The sequence below is a fragment of the Salarias fasciatus genome, chromosome 11 (assembly GCF_902148845.1).
Source record: "Salarias fasciatus chromosome 11, fSalaFa1.1, whole genome shotgun sequence".
Taxonomy (NCBI): Eukaryota; Metazoa; Chordata; class Actinopteri; order Blenniiformes; family Blenniidae; genus Salarias; species Salarias fasciatus.
In genome coordinates, this window is record NC_043755.1 from 28,303,629 (window position 1) to 28,315,918 (window position 12,290).

General features: G+C 53.7%; 2 protein-coding genes across 3 annotated transcripts in view; one reads left to right on the forward strand and one right to left on the reverse strand.

The window, feature by feature from the left end:
• Positions 1-1,633, reverse strand: part of LOC115397304 (glycerol-3-phosphate dehydrogenase 1-like protein) — a 58,242-nt gene extending 56,609 nt beyond the window's left edge. The window contains exon 1 of the mRNA XM_030103548.1: positions 1,417-1,633. The gene's annotated coding sequence lies outside the window, so the exon portion shown is untranslated. The remainder of the gene's footprint in view (positions 1-1,416) is intronic.
• On the forward strand, positions 1,509-10,742 carry tcaim (T cell activation inhibitor, mitochondrial). 2 transcript variants are annotated; one of them, XR_003932449.1, is made up of 12 exons: positions 1,509-1,835; positions 2,051-2,161; positions 2,283-2,415; positions 4,111-4,240; positions 4,405-4,642; positions 4,802-4,924; positions 5,936-6,033; positions 9,111-9,202; positions 9,400-9,632; positions 9,758-9,889; positions 10,128-10,540; positions 10,687-10,742. XR_003932449.1 is itself a non-coding variant. In XM_030103537.1 (11 exons), exons 2-11 carry the CDS (start codon positions 2,127-2,129, stop codon positions 10,351-10,353), a joined length of 1,440 nt encoding a protein of 479 aa, XP_029959397.1. In that variant the 5' UTR covers positions 1,509-1,835; positions 2,051-2,126; the 3' UTR covers positions 10,354-10,645. The 2 variants fall into 2 exon arrangements, 1 of the variants encoding a protein (XP_029959397.1); XM_030103537.1 differs by lacking the exon at positions 10,687-10,742 and having other exon boundaries at positions 10,128-10,645.
• Positions 10,743-12,290: the final 1,548 nt, after the last annotated feature.

Consider the following 12,290-nt stretch of genomic DNA (forward strand, 5'->3'; position numbering starts at 1 on the left):
GAAGGAAGACGCTCGTCCTTGTTCCATTTTCAATCTGTGATTCTGTGATCGATCTCGTGGTCTTCTGAAGAACGCCGTGAACGCCACTGATCCTGATGCTCCTCACCTGGCTGGAGTAAGCTGCGTCTTTTCATCCTGGCTCGGCAAACGTGCAACCGATTAATCCGAAAAAACACCGACTAGGCTGCCTCAAGCTCCGCATTTTCATTTATCCTGGATGTATTTATCCGACTTTTGTGCAATACCCCCCAGGACAAGAAGTGTGGCTCACGGATCAAAGCGCTAGTGGGACTGTAATCAACAGTCACACAGCCCCACGTTCATACATCGTGGATGGACCTCATGGTACTGTAAGGAGAAACCGTCGTCATCTTGTTGCCATGAAGTCTCCACCGGAGCAGAGTGAGAGCAGAACGATGGAGCACACTTCAGGGTGTGTTTCAGAACTGTTCTCATCAGATCCACCCCAGAACTCACAAGACTCTTCAGAACTGCCACGCACTCACAGAACTCGGTTTGGGAGAGCTGTGGTAAAACCAACACGCTTGGACTTACAAAAAAAAAAATAAATAAATAAATAAATAAATAAATAAAAAGATGAAAAGATGAAGAAGGAAAAAAAAAGTTCTTATTCTTGTGAGAATACTTTGTTATGAAGAAGTCTTATTTTACATAAGATGTGTCTGCTAAACATTTTGCTACAGTCTGTTAAAGTGAAAAAAAAAATGTTTATTCAATATTATGGTGTTGTTTTCTTCAGGTTAAATAGGAAACAGACCTTTCAACCACGAGGCAGAATCATCCTCAAGGTGTGTTTGAATCAATGGCGGTCTACCCATTGATTCTAGAAAAGGGAGATGTGGTGTTATTGCATTGTTTATGGTTTGTGTTAAGAAACTACAAAAGCCTCTAATGAGTCAGTTATGCGACGCGGGCGAATAGCATTAGGACCCCAAGCGGGAGTTTGTATTGTTGTTGTCGTGGTTACGGCCAATAAAACAAGACGCAAAAACACAGTGGGACTCGCGAGCTTTATTCGATAACACAACAGTGCGTTCCCGTCGGGGACAGTCGCTTTTCGGCAGGCAGTCACTTTTCACGACGCAGTGTTGCCAACTCCCCAGTAAGGAAAGTCGCTATTGGCTGTCCTAAAAGTCGCTAGATGACGCCATCACCTTATTTGCATAATTGGCAATTTGCATGTAATTGTAATGGACGCTGTAGGAGAGGAATAACGTCGTAGGAGAAGCAAAAAGTGAGCTAAAAACACCCTAAATATGTTTAGAACTACAGATGAACTGACAAAAGTGTGACAGTGAAGAAACATTTAATATTGGAGCTATTCTGATTGTTCGTGGCTCTTTTCAAAGTTGTTTTCGTGCTCTTTCTTGTGTTCTTGCAGCATTTGATCATTACCTACTGGAGAGGCGGGGGAGGCCGGAGGAGGACGGAGGAGGACGGAGGAGGACGGAGGAGGCCGGAGGAGGACGGAGGAGGACGGAGGAGGCCGGAGGAGGACGGAGGACCCTGCAGGAGACTTCTCGGCTCTGCTCGTTCGACCGGGACCATCGGGAGTTGCGTAGCAGCGTCTCCTCGTGGTGACGTAGGTCCGCGCGGGGCCTGCTGGGAGTTGTAGGACGTGTCCATCACAGCGGCGGCTCGTGCGGTGTTCAGGTCTTGCTTTTCAAAGTGCAGCATGTCCTCCACACCACAAGGGGAGCCAGAGTTCTGGCGGAAACGCAACCGGAAGTCCACAAACATCCTGCAGGTAACGGAGCGACCTATTAAATAACAGTAAAGAAGAAAGCACCATGGGAAAACCTTCATTCAGAAAGGTGAGCTGTGAATCACGGATCTGGCGATATGTAGGAAGCTCGGTGTGTCTCTGGAGCGCTGCGATCACTATCTGAACGATCAGCTGATCAGACGGAGATCACCTTGTTCACCCTGAAACCCATCTGTCTTCACTATGTGTCCACACTGTCTTTATTCGGTGTCCACGCTGTCTCTCTGACACATCATGTCTGACCCGAGCATATTACCTGTACAGGTGAGCAGAAGGACCGTCTGTCTGGGATTACACTCATGGACTGAGTTGGATTAAAGCTCCTGGCTCCTGAGCAGACATGTCTGCCCACATGCTGCTGCGCTGCACTGCTCGGTAAGTGTGTGTGTGTGTGTGTGTGTGTGTGTGTGTGTGTGTGTGTGTGTGTGTGTGTGTGTGTGTGTGTGTGTGTGTGTGTGTGTGTGTTGTCATGAAACATTGTGTTTTTGTTCTGCAGGCTGCAGAGGGACCATGTGGTTCTGTCTTCTGTCCTGCAGAGGGCGATCTCTGGAGCGGAGGCTGTCAACGCTCTGCGGCCTTTTTACTTTGCAGTTCATCCGGATTTCTTCGGTCAACACCCCAGAGAACGGGTAGGGGTCTCCTGAGAACGGGTTGGGGGGTAGGGGTCCCAACACACACACACACACACACACACACACACACACACACACACACACACACACACACATATTCGTCACTTACATTTGGGAGACATGGCATGGCACTGAGCATCATGGGAAACACCACCAGTGGGGTGCTATGGAAACTGATGCCGTCCCCAAGAGGAAGCATGTAGAGGTTAAAAAGAATGGGACCTAAAACTGAGCCTTGGGGAACCCCACACCTAATTTCATGGGTTCCTGAGGAACACGTTCCCATACTTGCGTTAAAACATGGATCTGTGAGAAAAGAACTGAACCAGTGAAGAACGGTACCAGAGAGGCCCACCAGGTAGCTCAGTCTATTTATTAAAATATGATGGTCTACTGTGGAAAGCGGCACTCAGGTCCAGCAGAACCAACACTGTGAGCTTTTTATTATTTAGATTCCACCTGATATCATTTAAAATCTTTCACAGGGCTTCTCGCCACGGCTGACTCTAAGGCCTGATTCACACATCCGTGGCTGTGCGGCGCCGATCTGTCCGGTTTGCACGGCGTCTGCGCTTTAAAGTCAGAACTGCATGCAGACAGATCAGTCCTTTCACACTCCACGCGCGTGGCCCGTTCAAATCCGCGCGGCGATTTCTAAATAGAAATCAAGTCTATTTTTCTGCGCGGACTTGAGCGGGCTGTGCGCGGCGTCCCGTTGAAACCAGCGGCATAAACACACATCTCGTGTCAACCAGGCTTCCCCTGCAGCACTGAGCTCCTGTCCCACAGACCGTCTCACCAGAGGCTTCCAGCTCTGCTCCGTCTGGTTTTCCACTCGGCTTGGAGCGGGTCCCATTGAAAACAATGAAGACAGGTCCTAGTTGTCATATATGCAGATATATGTTCCGTTTCAATTTACTATTTGGCAGAGTTGAGAGGAGCGCGTGTCTAGATACATATATCTAGAGATCTATATCTATAGGTCTATGCAGTCTAAGCCGGAGCTACGGAAGCCGCATTGTGTTGTGTGTTTTTGACTGCCGATGCTGATGCACGTTTTTGGATGCTGCTCTTGGGAATAAACATCCTTTTGCTCCCGAAACGCCTCTGGAGTTACTTCAGACATATTACACTAGTAGCCCGTTGCCGCGGACAACCCGCTCACGCAGACCGCACTGGTGAGAAAGGGATGCCTGAACACGCTGCTCCAGCGCCCACGCCGTCTACGCGTCCGCCCCGCGCCGTGACCGCGTACGTGGGAATGAGGCCTAAAGGGCCGTCCATGCTTCACATGTCTGCGTGGATGCACGTTGATTGAGAAACCTTAAATGGAATGGACAAAGCAAGTATGCAGGATGAGTCCCTGGGGAAACAGGCAGCAGTAGACTTTTATCCAAGTAACCAGAAAAACTGAGAGGCTGATAAACTCATCAGTCAAAGTGAAAAGAGGAGTTTTGGATGTTTGTGGATCAAGGACGAGGTGTTTCTGAGCATGCGTTTGAACGAGAGAGGTTTGGCCTCATGATGGCCGTCCCACCTTCAGCTGGAAGGATCCGGACTGGCAATAGGTGAAGCAGCGGGGTCAGTGTAAATGATTGCATCCATTTGGAGAACTTGGTTACAAACGTTTGAAGTGCTGCTGTGTGGAGCTGTGCAGGTCTTCATGTCCCTCTGTGTCCCTCTGTGTCCCAGGAGGTCAATGAGAACTCCCTGAAGAGGCTGAATGGGTACCTGGAGAACCTGCAGAAGAACTCTTCTGGGTCTGTTCAGCCCATGAAGCTCACGTTCTATGTCAGAGACACAGAGAGCGTCCTGTCCTCAGGTAGCGTCTGTCCCCTCCCTGTGTCTCTGTCCTCTGACCTGTCAGTTGTCCTCGGGTAGCATCTGTCCCCTCACTGTGTCTCTGTCCTCTGACCTGTCAGTTGTCCTCAGGTAGCATCTGTCCCCTCCTGTGTCTCTGTCCTCTGACCTGTCAGTTGTCCTCAGGTTTTCGCGCTGTGAGCTTCACGCTGCGCTCGCAGGATGTCCACAGCACGGTGAAGAACGTCCTGACATTCTGCAGCCTCCCGGTGGACCACATGAAGAGTCCCAGTGAGAGACCCCCCCGGGGGGGGACACCCTTCTACAGACCCATCAAGTGGGACAAGAGCTACTACACCTTCACTGGGTTCAGAGACCCTGAGCAGGAGCTGCAGCAGACCAGGAGAGTGGAGCCCACCCTCAGGTCAGGAGGTCAGGGGTGCGGGGGTTTTGGGTGACGGGGACAAGGGGGGGACGGAGGAACAAGTTTCATAGTGGGGGGGTGACGACAGACACGTGGGCAGAATTGATGCAGGATGAAGGATCAGAACCTGGTTCTGACTGGGTGACCCTGGTCCTCCAGCTGCTGGCTGAGGAGCAACGAGGCCGAAGCGTCCCGGAAGCTGCGGGACAGCGTCCCTCGCAGAGAGGAGCTGAGCCGGCTGAAGACGCAGCTGATGGAGACATTCCAGCTGGAAGACATCAGGTATCTTTATCATCTTCATCGGCAGCAGGCAGTCACAGCGGCACGTTCCGATGTGTGTGTTGAGGAACTCGGGAGTGTCTCACTCTGCCTCACTCTCTGTTCAGTGTCTCACTCCCTCTCACTCTCTGGTCAGTGTCTCACTCTCTGGTCAGTGTCTCACTGCCTCTCACTTACTGGCCAGTGTCTCACTCTCTGGCCAGTGTCTCACTCCACCTCACTGTCTGGCCAGTGTCCCACTCTCTGGCCAGTGTCTCACTTCCTCTCACTCTCTGGTCAGTGTCTCACTCTCTGACCAGTGTCTCACTCCCTCTCACTCTCTGGTTAGTGTCTCACTCCCTCTCACTCTCTGGTCGGTGTCTCACTCTCTGGCCAGTGTCTCGCTCCACCTTACTGTCTGGCCAGTGCCTCACTCTCTGGCCAGTGTCTCACTCCACCTCACTGTCTGGCCAGTGTCTCACTCTCTGGTCAGTGTCTCACTCCACCTCACTGTCTGGCCAGTGTCTCACTCTCTGGTCAGTGTCTCACTCCACCTCACTGTATGGCCAGTGTCTCACTCTCTGGTCAGTGTAGTGTCTCAATCCCTCTCACTCTCTGGTCAGTGTCTCACTCCACCTCACTGTCTGGCCAGTGTCTCACTCTCTGGTCAGTGTCTCACTCCCTGGTTGGTGTCTCACTCTCTGGCCAGTGTCTCACTCTGCCTCACTCTCTGGTCAGTGTCTCACTCCCTCTCACTCTCTGGCCAGTGTCTCACTCTTTGGTCAGTGTCTCAGTCCATCTCACTCTCTGGTCAGTGTCTCACTCTCTGGCCAGTGTCTCACTCCCTCTCACTCTCTGGCCAGTGTCTCACTCCGTCTCACTCTGGCCAGTGTTTCACTCTCTGGTCAGTGTCTCAGTCCATCTCACTCTCTGGTCAGTGTCTCACTCCCTCTCACTCTCTGGCCAGTGTCTCACTCTCTAGTTAGTGTCTCACTCCCTCTCACTCTCTGGCCAGTGTCTCACTCTCTGTTCCAGGTGGCAGAGGAGCTGGGGAGTGTCTCACAGATGTTGCCAGCTTCAGAGTCTCAGCAGACTGTCTCAGCAGAACCCTGATAACATGATTAACTTACAAGGTACTGATCATACAGGAAACACTCTGACCCAGAGCCCCCCCACACCAGAGACCACTCAGACCAGGAGCCCCCCCACACCAGAGACCACCCCGACCAGGAGCCCCCCCCACACCAGAGACCACCCCGACCCAGAGCCCCCCCCCCACACCAGAGACCACTCAGACCAGGAGCCCCCCACACCAGAGACCACTCAGACCAGGAGCCCCCCCACACCAGAGACCACCCCGACCCAGAGACCACCTGGACCAGGAGCCCCCCCCCACACCAGAGACCACCCCGACCAGGAGCCCCCCCCCACACCAGAGACCACCCCGACCCAGAGCCCCCCCCCACACCAGAGACCACCCCGACCAGGAGCCCCCCCCACACCAGAGACCACTCAGACCAGGAGCCCCCCCACACCAGAGACCACCCCAACCCAGAGCCCCCCCACCACACCAGAGACCACCCCGACCAGGAGTCCCCCCCCACACCAGAGACCACCCCGACCACGAGCCCCCCCACACCAGAGACCACCCCGACCAGGAGCCCCCCCCACACCACGAGCCCCCCCACACCAGAGACCACCCCGACCACGAGCCCCCCCACACCAGAGACCACCCCGACCAGGAGCCCCCCCACACCAGAGACCACCCCGACCAGGAGCCCCCCCCCCCACACCAGAGACCACTCAGACCAGGAGCCCCCCCACACCAGAGACCACCCCAACCCAGAGCCCCCCCACCACACCAGAGACCACCCCGACCAGGAGCCCCCCCACACCAGAGACCACCCCGACCAGGAGCCCCCCCACACCAGAGACCACTCAGACCAGGAGCCCCCCCACACCAGAGACCACCCCGACCAGGAGACCCCCCCACACCACGAGCCCCCCCACACCAGAGACCTCTCAGACCAGCAGCCCTGTGATCAGGGGCCACACACTGAGTTGTGTGGTTCTTGGTTCTCTGGTTCTGGATGTCTCCTGGTTCCAGGACTCTTGGGTCTCTCCTTGGACTTTAACCTCTTCAGTTCACTCTGGTCGACTCATCGGTCAGTGAAGTGTTGGTGGAGTCGACCACACAGCTGTCCAGCAGTCAGCAGCTTGCATTAAAGTTCCCTGCGACGTCCAGCCTGGTCCAGGCTTCACGTGTCCCCATTCGGCCCTGTCGCGTAAAAATCGTCATGAATTCCAGTCCGCTACAGTCAGCGCGGATCGATCCGGACGTCCGCGCTGCACCCAGACTTCGCTGCGTAGGTGCAGGTCGCGCCAGAGCGCCACAGCTAACAAAACGAGGCGGACGTTCACTCTGAAAAGTGTGAAGGCAGCAGGCTCCAAAGACACCCAGAGAGAGACGCTGGGGGACGGAGACAGCAGACTGTCTGGAGGGAGGAGAAGGTCTGCCGACAGAAGTGAAGGTATCTAATCGCCCGGGCGCCGGGTGATTAGATAAACAGTCTGGAGCCGGAAAAGCTTCTGGAGGATGTGTGGATCAGTGCGCATGCATAGAACGCTGAGCCCAGATGTACCATGGGAGAAAGCGTGTGGTGTGCAGACGCTCCAACGCAGACGTAAGCAAGACAAAAGCACCAACAGTCCTCCTGAACAAGACAAAGGCTAACACCTCGAGTTTCCGTTAAATTTAACTTCACAACATAAAGTGCAAAAAGCTTCAGGCAGCGGCAGCCCCGACGCCGCCATGCGTGTCCCGGTCAGTCTGGGAAGAGAGCGCGTTACCTCCATGAAACCAGACAACGCTCCATGTTTTCACGGAGAAAAACGGAACATCCACATGCTGGATGAAGGCTGTGCGCCGTCAGGGCTTCGCGTGAGAGAAGGAATATCCTACGACTCCTCCAAATTTACGTCGGCTTGTGCGACGGGAGTCGACGGTTCTGTTTATGCTCTAGACCAGGGGTCGGCAATTTTTGGCCCGTGGGCCAAAAGTGACCCGCTGAACCGTCCAATCCGGCCCGCGAGAGGATTCCAACACACGTGCGCACAAACGCACGCATTACGCCGGGCCCTCGAGCGGACGCACGCATGCACGCACGCATGCACGCACGCATGCACGCACGCGTCTTCTGTCCTGCTCGTCTCACCGCCCGAAGCCCGCCGCTCCACCGCTCCACGCTTGTGGCAAGAGTTGAAATAATTGAACCTTTCAAGCGGATTGGCGCCAGGACAGCCTGTCAGCGTGGAGGTCGTCACGGACGTGCTGACGGAGGGCAGCAGGGCTTCGACCACGCAGAACTGTTGGCGTGATGCCAAGGCGAGCGGCGTGCTCGATCTCACTTGTTCACCGCTTCTGGTGGAAACCGAGCGTCAGCCTGAAGCAGCGCTGGAACCGGCCGTCCGGGCGCAGCTCCTGCAGACGGTGGAACTCACCGAGCTCAGACCGCCTCCGGAGGGCAGCAGGCAGCCTGAAGCGATCCGGCGCCTCGCTGCAGCCGGAGCTGACTTCCTCAGGCCAGATACAGAGCAGCGACGGTGGCAGGCGGAGCCATTCCACCGCAATCTTTATTTGTGAAAACACCTCTCATATTCATAAAAGTGCTGAACAGTAAAAACAGTCATAAAAATGAAAAAGAACAAAACCCACACCATCGATCAGTATGCGTGCGCACACACACACAGAGCCGGGCGCACACAGGACTGTGGACAGAAGAGTCCTGTCCACTGCTGCTGCAGGAGACGTGATGAGGAGCTGTGATGTTTCTGCTGGATGTTCCGTGTTGCATATTTGTTCCAGCGTGACGCGTCCCGCAAATGAATTCACACAGCAGCGATAAAACTCGTGTGTTTAGCGCGGCGCCGTGTCATTTGTCACGCGAATGCAGTCACGTTAAACACGTCAGGTGGAAACACTTCGTAAGAGGCAGACATGTCAGTCCGCAGATGGATGCGCGCACGGGCCGGAGACCCCTCGGCCTGCGATTGAAGTCCCCCCCCCCAAAAAAGTGGCCCGCCGCCAAATCTAATTGCCGACCCCTGCCCGAGTCTATGGTTCTATGTTTAATGGTTCTTGGGTCTTTGTTCTGTGTTTTTCTGGTGAAAGAAGCTTCCTGTTCGAAATGTGCTCCTGGTTCTCCTGCAGGACTCACGCTGGTGTTTGCTGACCAGTCAGGGATGAACGCCTCGGGACACGTTCTGTTGGGAACCATGGACGTCCACCACCAGTGGAGCAAAGTATGCAGCCTCGGTGGTCACTCTGACCCTTGACCCGCCCTGTGCCCTCTGACTCCACGCCTTGTACCCTCTTGTCCCCATGCCCTCTGACCCCCATGACCTCTGACCCCGTGCCCTCTGACCCCATGACCTCTGACCCCCTTGCCCTCTGACCCCCATGACCTCTGACCCCGTGCCCTCTGACCCCTGCGCTGCAGCTGTTCCAGCAGCTGCCCGGCCTGCTCCGCCTGCAGCAGGAGCTGGATTGGCTGACGGAGCGGATCAGCCTGCTGCTGGGCGGAGCCGTGGTGCTGCAGTCCGAGTGGCAGGGCCCGGTGCAGCCCATCGCAGAACACTACAGAACCTTGAGAACATTCCACAGCAAGCTGCTGGGCCCCCCACTCCGCCTGCACCCACGCAGCCTGCAGGGCCTTTCTGTGATGCTGGACAAGTAACTGCACACACACACACACACGCACACACGCACACGCGCACCCACACAAATGCCACACGCACGCACACACGCACACACACACACACACACACACACACACTACATCTGTGTGTGTGTTTCAGCCACCGCTCCACCAGCAGCCTTCACGAGATGGGGCACTTCATCATCCCCACGACCTCTGACCCCTCCAGGCTGCAGCTCTTCCTGCAGAGCCACGCCCCCGAGGCCCGGCAGCGCACGCAGCGCCACAAGCGGTGGGTTCACATCTCCAAGTCTGTGTGTGTGTGTGTGTGTGTGTGTGTGTGTGTGTGTGTGTGTGTGTGTGTGTGTGTGTGTGTGTGTGTGTGTGTGTGTGTGTGTGTGTGTGTGTGTGTGTGTGTGTGTGTGTGTGTGTGTGTGTGTGTGTGTGTGTGTGTGTGTGTGTGTGTGTGTGTGTGTGTGCATATGGGAGCAGGGTTCTCACTGTCTGGTTCCTGTGGTTCCTGTGTCCAGGCTCCAGGCAGAGGAGGACGCTGCAGTCCAGCTGTGTCTCCGGTCCCTGTCCCTGGGCAGTCTGTCCAAAGACCCCAGCGTTGGTCCGGTCCAGATGCTGAGCTGCTGCCGGAGGCTGCTGGACCAGCGCAGCCCGCTGCTGCAGGGGCTGCAGGTCTGCGTGTCCCACTTCTACTCCGTCATGCAGGACGGGGACCTGTGCATCCCCTGGGACTGGAAGAGCTGAGGGTCCAGGGCCGGCCGCGGGTGGGCCGGGTCCAAGCGGACCTGCTCCAGGACCAGTGGTGGTTCCACTGGGAGCATTGTGTTTTTTCCAGAAGTGATGTGACAGAACCCAGCACCTCCAGAGATTCCCCTCATCCAGACTTCAGAGAATGGGCGGTGGGATCTGAAGCCAGCCAAGACTGAAGAGTGTGTGTGTCAATCAATCAATCAGTCAATTTATTTTTGTACAGCCCAGTATCACAACAACAGCTGCCTCAGAGGCTTCAAGATGTTACATTGGTTGGTAAAAATAAAAACAGTGAATAAGCATAATGTTAATATGTCAATTTCACAGTAACGAGGCAAAACGAAGCAACCACCGCCTTCGACCCTCACATCCGGCAAGAAAAAACTCCAGAAACCCAGTGGGAGAAGAAGAGATCTTGGGGAGAACCACAGTATGGAGGGATCCCTCTCCCAGGGACGGACAGCTTTGGCAACAGCTAGCATGAGACAATAAGAAGTAAAGCCTAGGACAATGTTGAGGACAGTCCGTTGGACGGTCCAGCACAAGAACCACGGATCCCAGAAGTAGAACCGAAGCCAGTCAGGCAGGACCGACAGGAGTGTCCTCCCGGTCCGGACGGAGCTTGTTCGTAGGCCTTCGTAATAGTGGAGTCAGCAACTGAAACTGGAGAAGACTCCCCCTCGAAGGGGGGGACAGCAGGTGAAAAGCAATGAACGGACTAAAGGGAAGAACATTCAGACATTAGAGGACAGGGCTCAGTGCACCGTACTTCCCACAGCATTCTAGCTCCTCGGGCAGCTTTGTGGATAGTTTAGTATTTAAACTAGTATTTACTTAGTATAGTTTAGATAGTTTAGTTTAGTTTAGTTTAGAATCCCTAGCTGACCTGATCATAGGCTGCATCGAAGAGAAACGTCTTGAGCCTAACCTTAAATGTGGAGACTGTGTCTGCCTCTTTGACACCACTTGGAAGCTGGTTCCATAAAAACGGTGCCTGATAGCTAAAGGCTCTTCCACCTAGTGTCCATTTAGAGACTCTAGGAGTCACCAGTAACCCTGCATTTTGAGAGCGAAGTGCTCTGATTGGTTGATAAGGCGTTAAAGCATCTTGGAGATAGGTTGGAGCCATCCCATTTAGGATTTTGTAAGTGAGGAGAAGGATTTTAAATCTAACTCTAAACTCGACAGGAAGCCAGTGAAGAGATTTTAGAACGGGAGTAATGTGTTCACCTCTTCTAGTTCCTGTTAATAATCTGGCGGCCGCATTTTGAACCAACTGAAAGTTTTTTAATGCACTTTTTGGGCAGGCTGCGAGAAGGGAGTTGCAGTAGTCCAGTCTAGTAGAAACAAATGCATGGATGAGTTTTTCTGCATCGCTTCTAGGTAAAATGTTTCTTATTTTAGCTATGTTGCGCAAGTGGAAATATGTTGTTTTACAAGCCAGGTTGATGTGTGCTTTAAAGGAGATATCCTGATCAAATAAGACCCCGAGGTTCCTCACAGTAGAGGAGGAGGATATACTGACGTTATCTAAGGTGATAATCTCTTCAGATAGACACTCTCTCAGTTTATGGGGGCCTAGTATAATGACCTCTGTTTTGCCAGGATTCAGACGGAGATAGTTCGTAGTCATCCAGGATTTAATTTCTCTGATACAGTCACTGAGTCTGTCTATTTGATTAGTTTGATCAGGTTTCATAGATAAATACAATTGTGTGTCATCTGCATAACAATGAAAATTGATATTGTGACTTCTAATTATGTTCCCTAAAGGAAGCATATATAACAGAAATAAAATTGGCCCGAGCACGGACCCTTGAGGAACCCCATAACTGACCTGGGAGCACGGTGAGGACTGTTGGTTAACGTGAACAAATTGGTACCTATTAGATAAATAGGATTTGAACCAGCAGAGGGCTTTTCCTTGTAAA

Coding starts and splice junctions, on each gene's coding strand:
- tcaim (XM_030103537.1), top strand. CDS start 2,127: ATGTCTGCCCACATGCTGCTGCGCTGCACTGCTCG. Junction 4,643..4,801: donor AGAGTGGAGCCCACCCTCAG/GTCAGGAGGTCA, acceptor CTGGTCCTCCAG/CTGCTGGCTGAGGAGCAACG. Junction 4,925..5,935: donor TTCCAGCTGGAAGACATCAG/GTATCTTTATCA, acceptor TCTCTGTTCCAG/GTGGCAGAGGAGCTGGGGAG.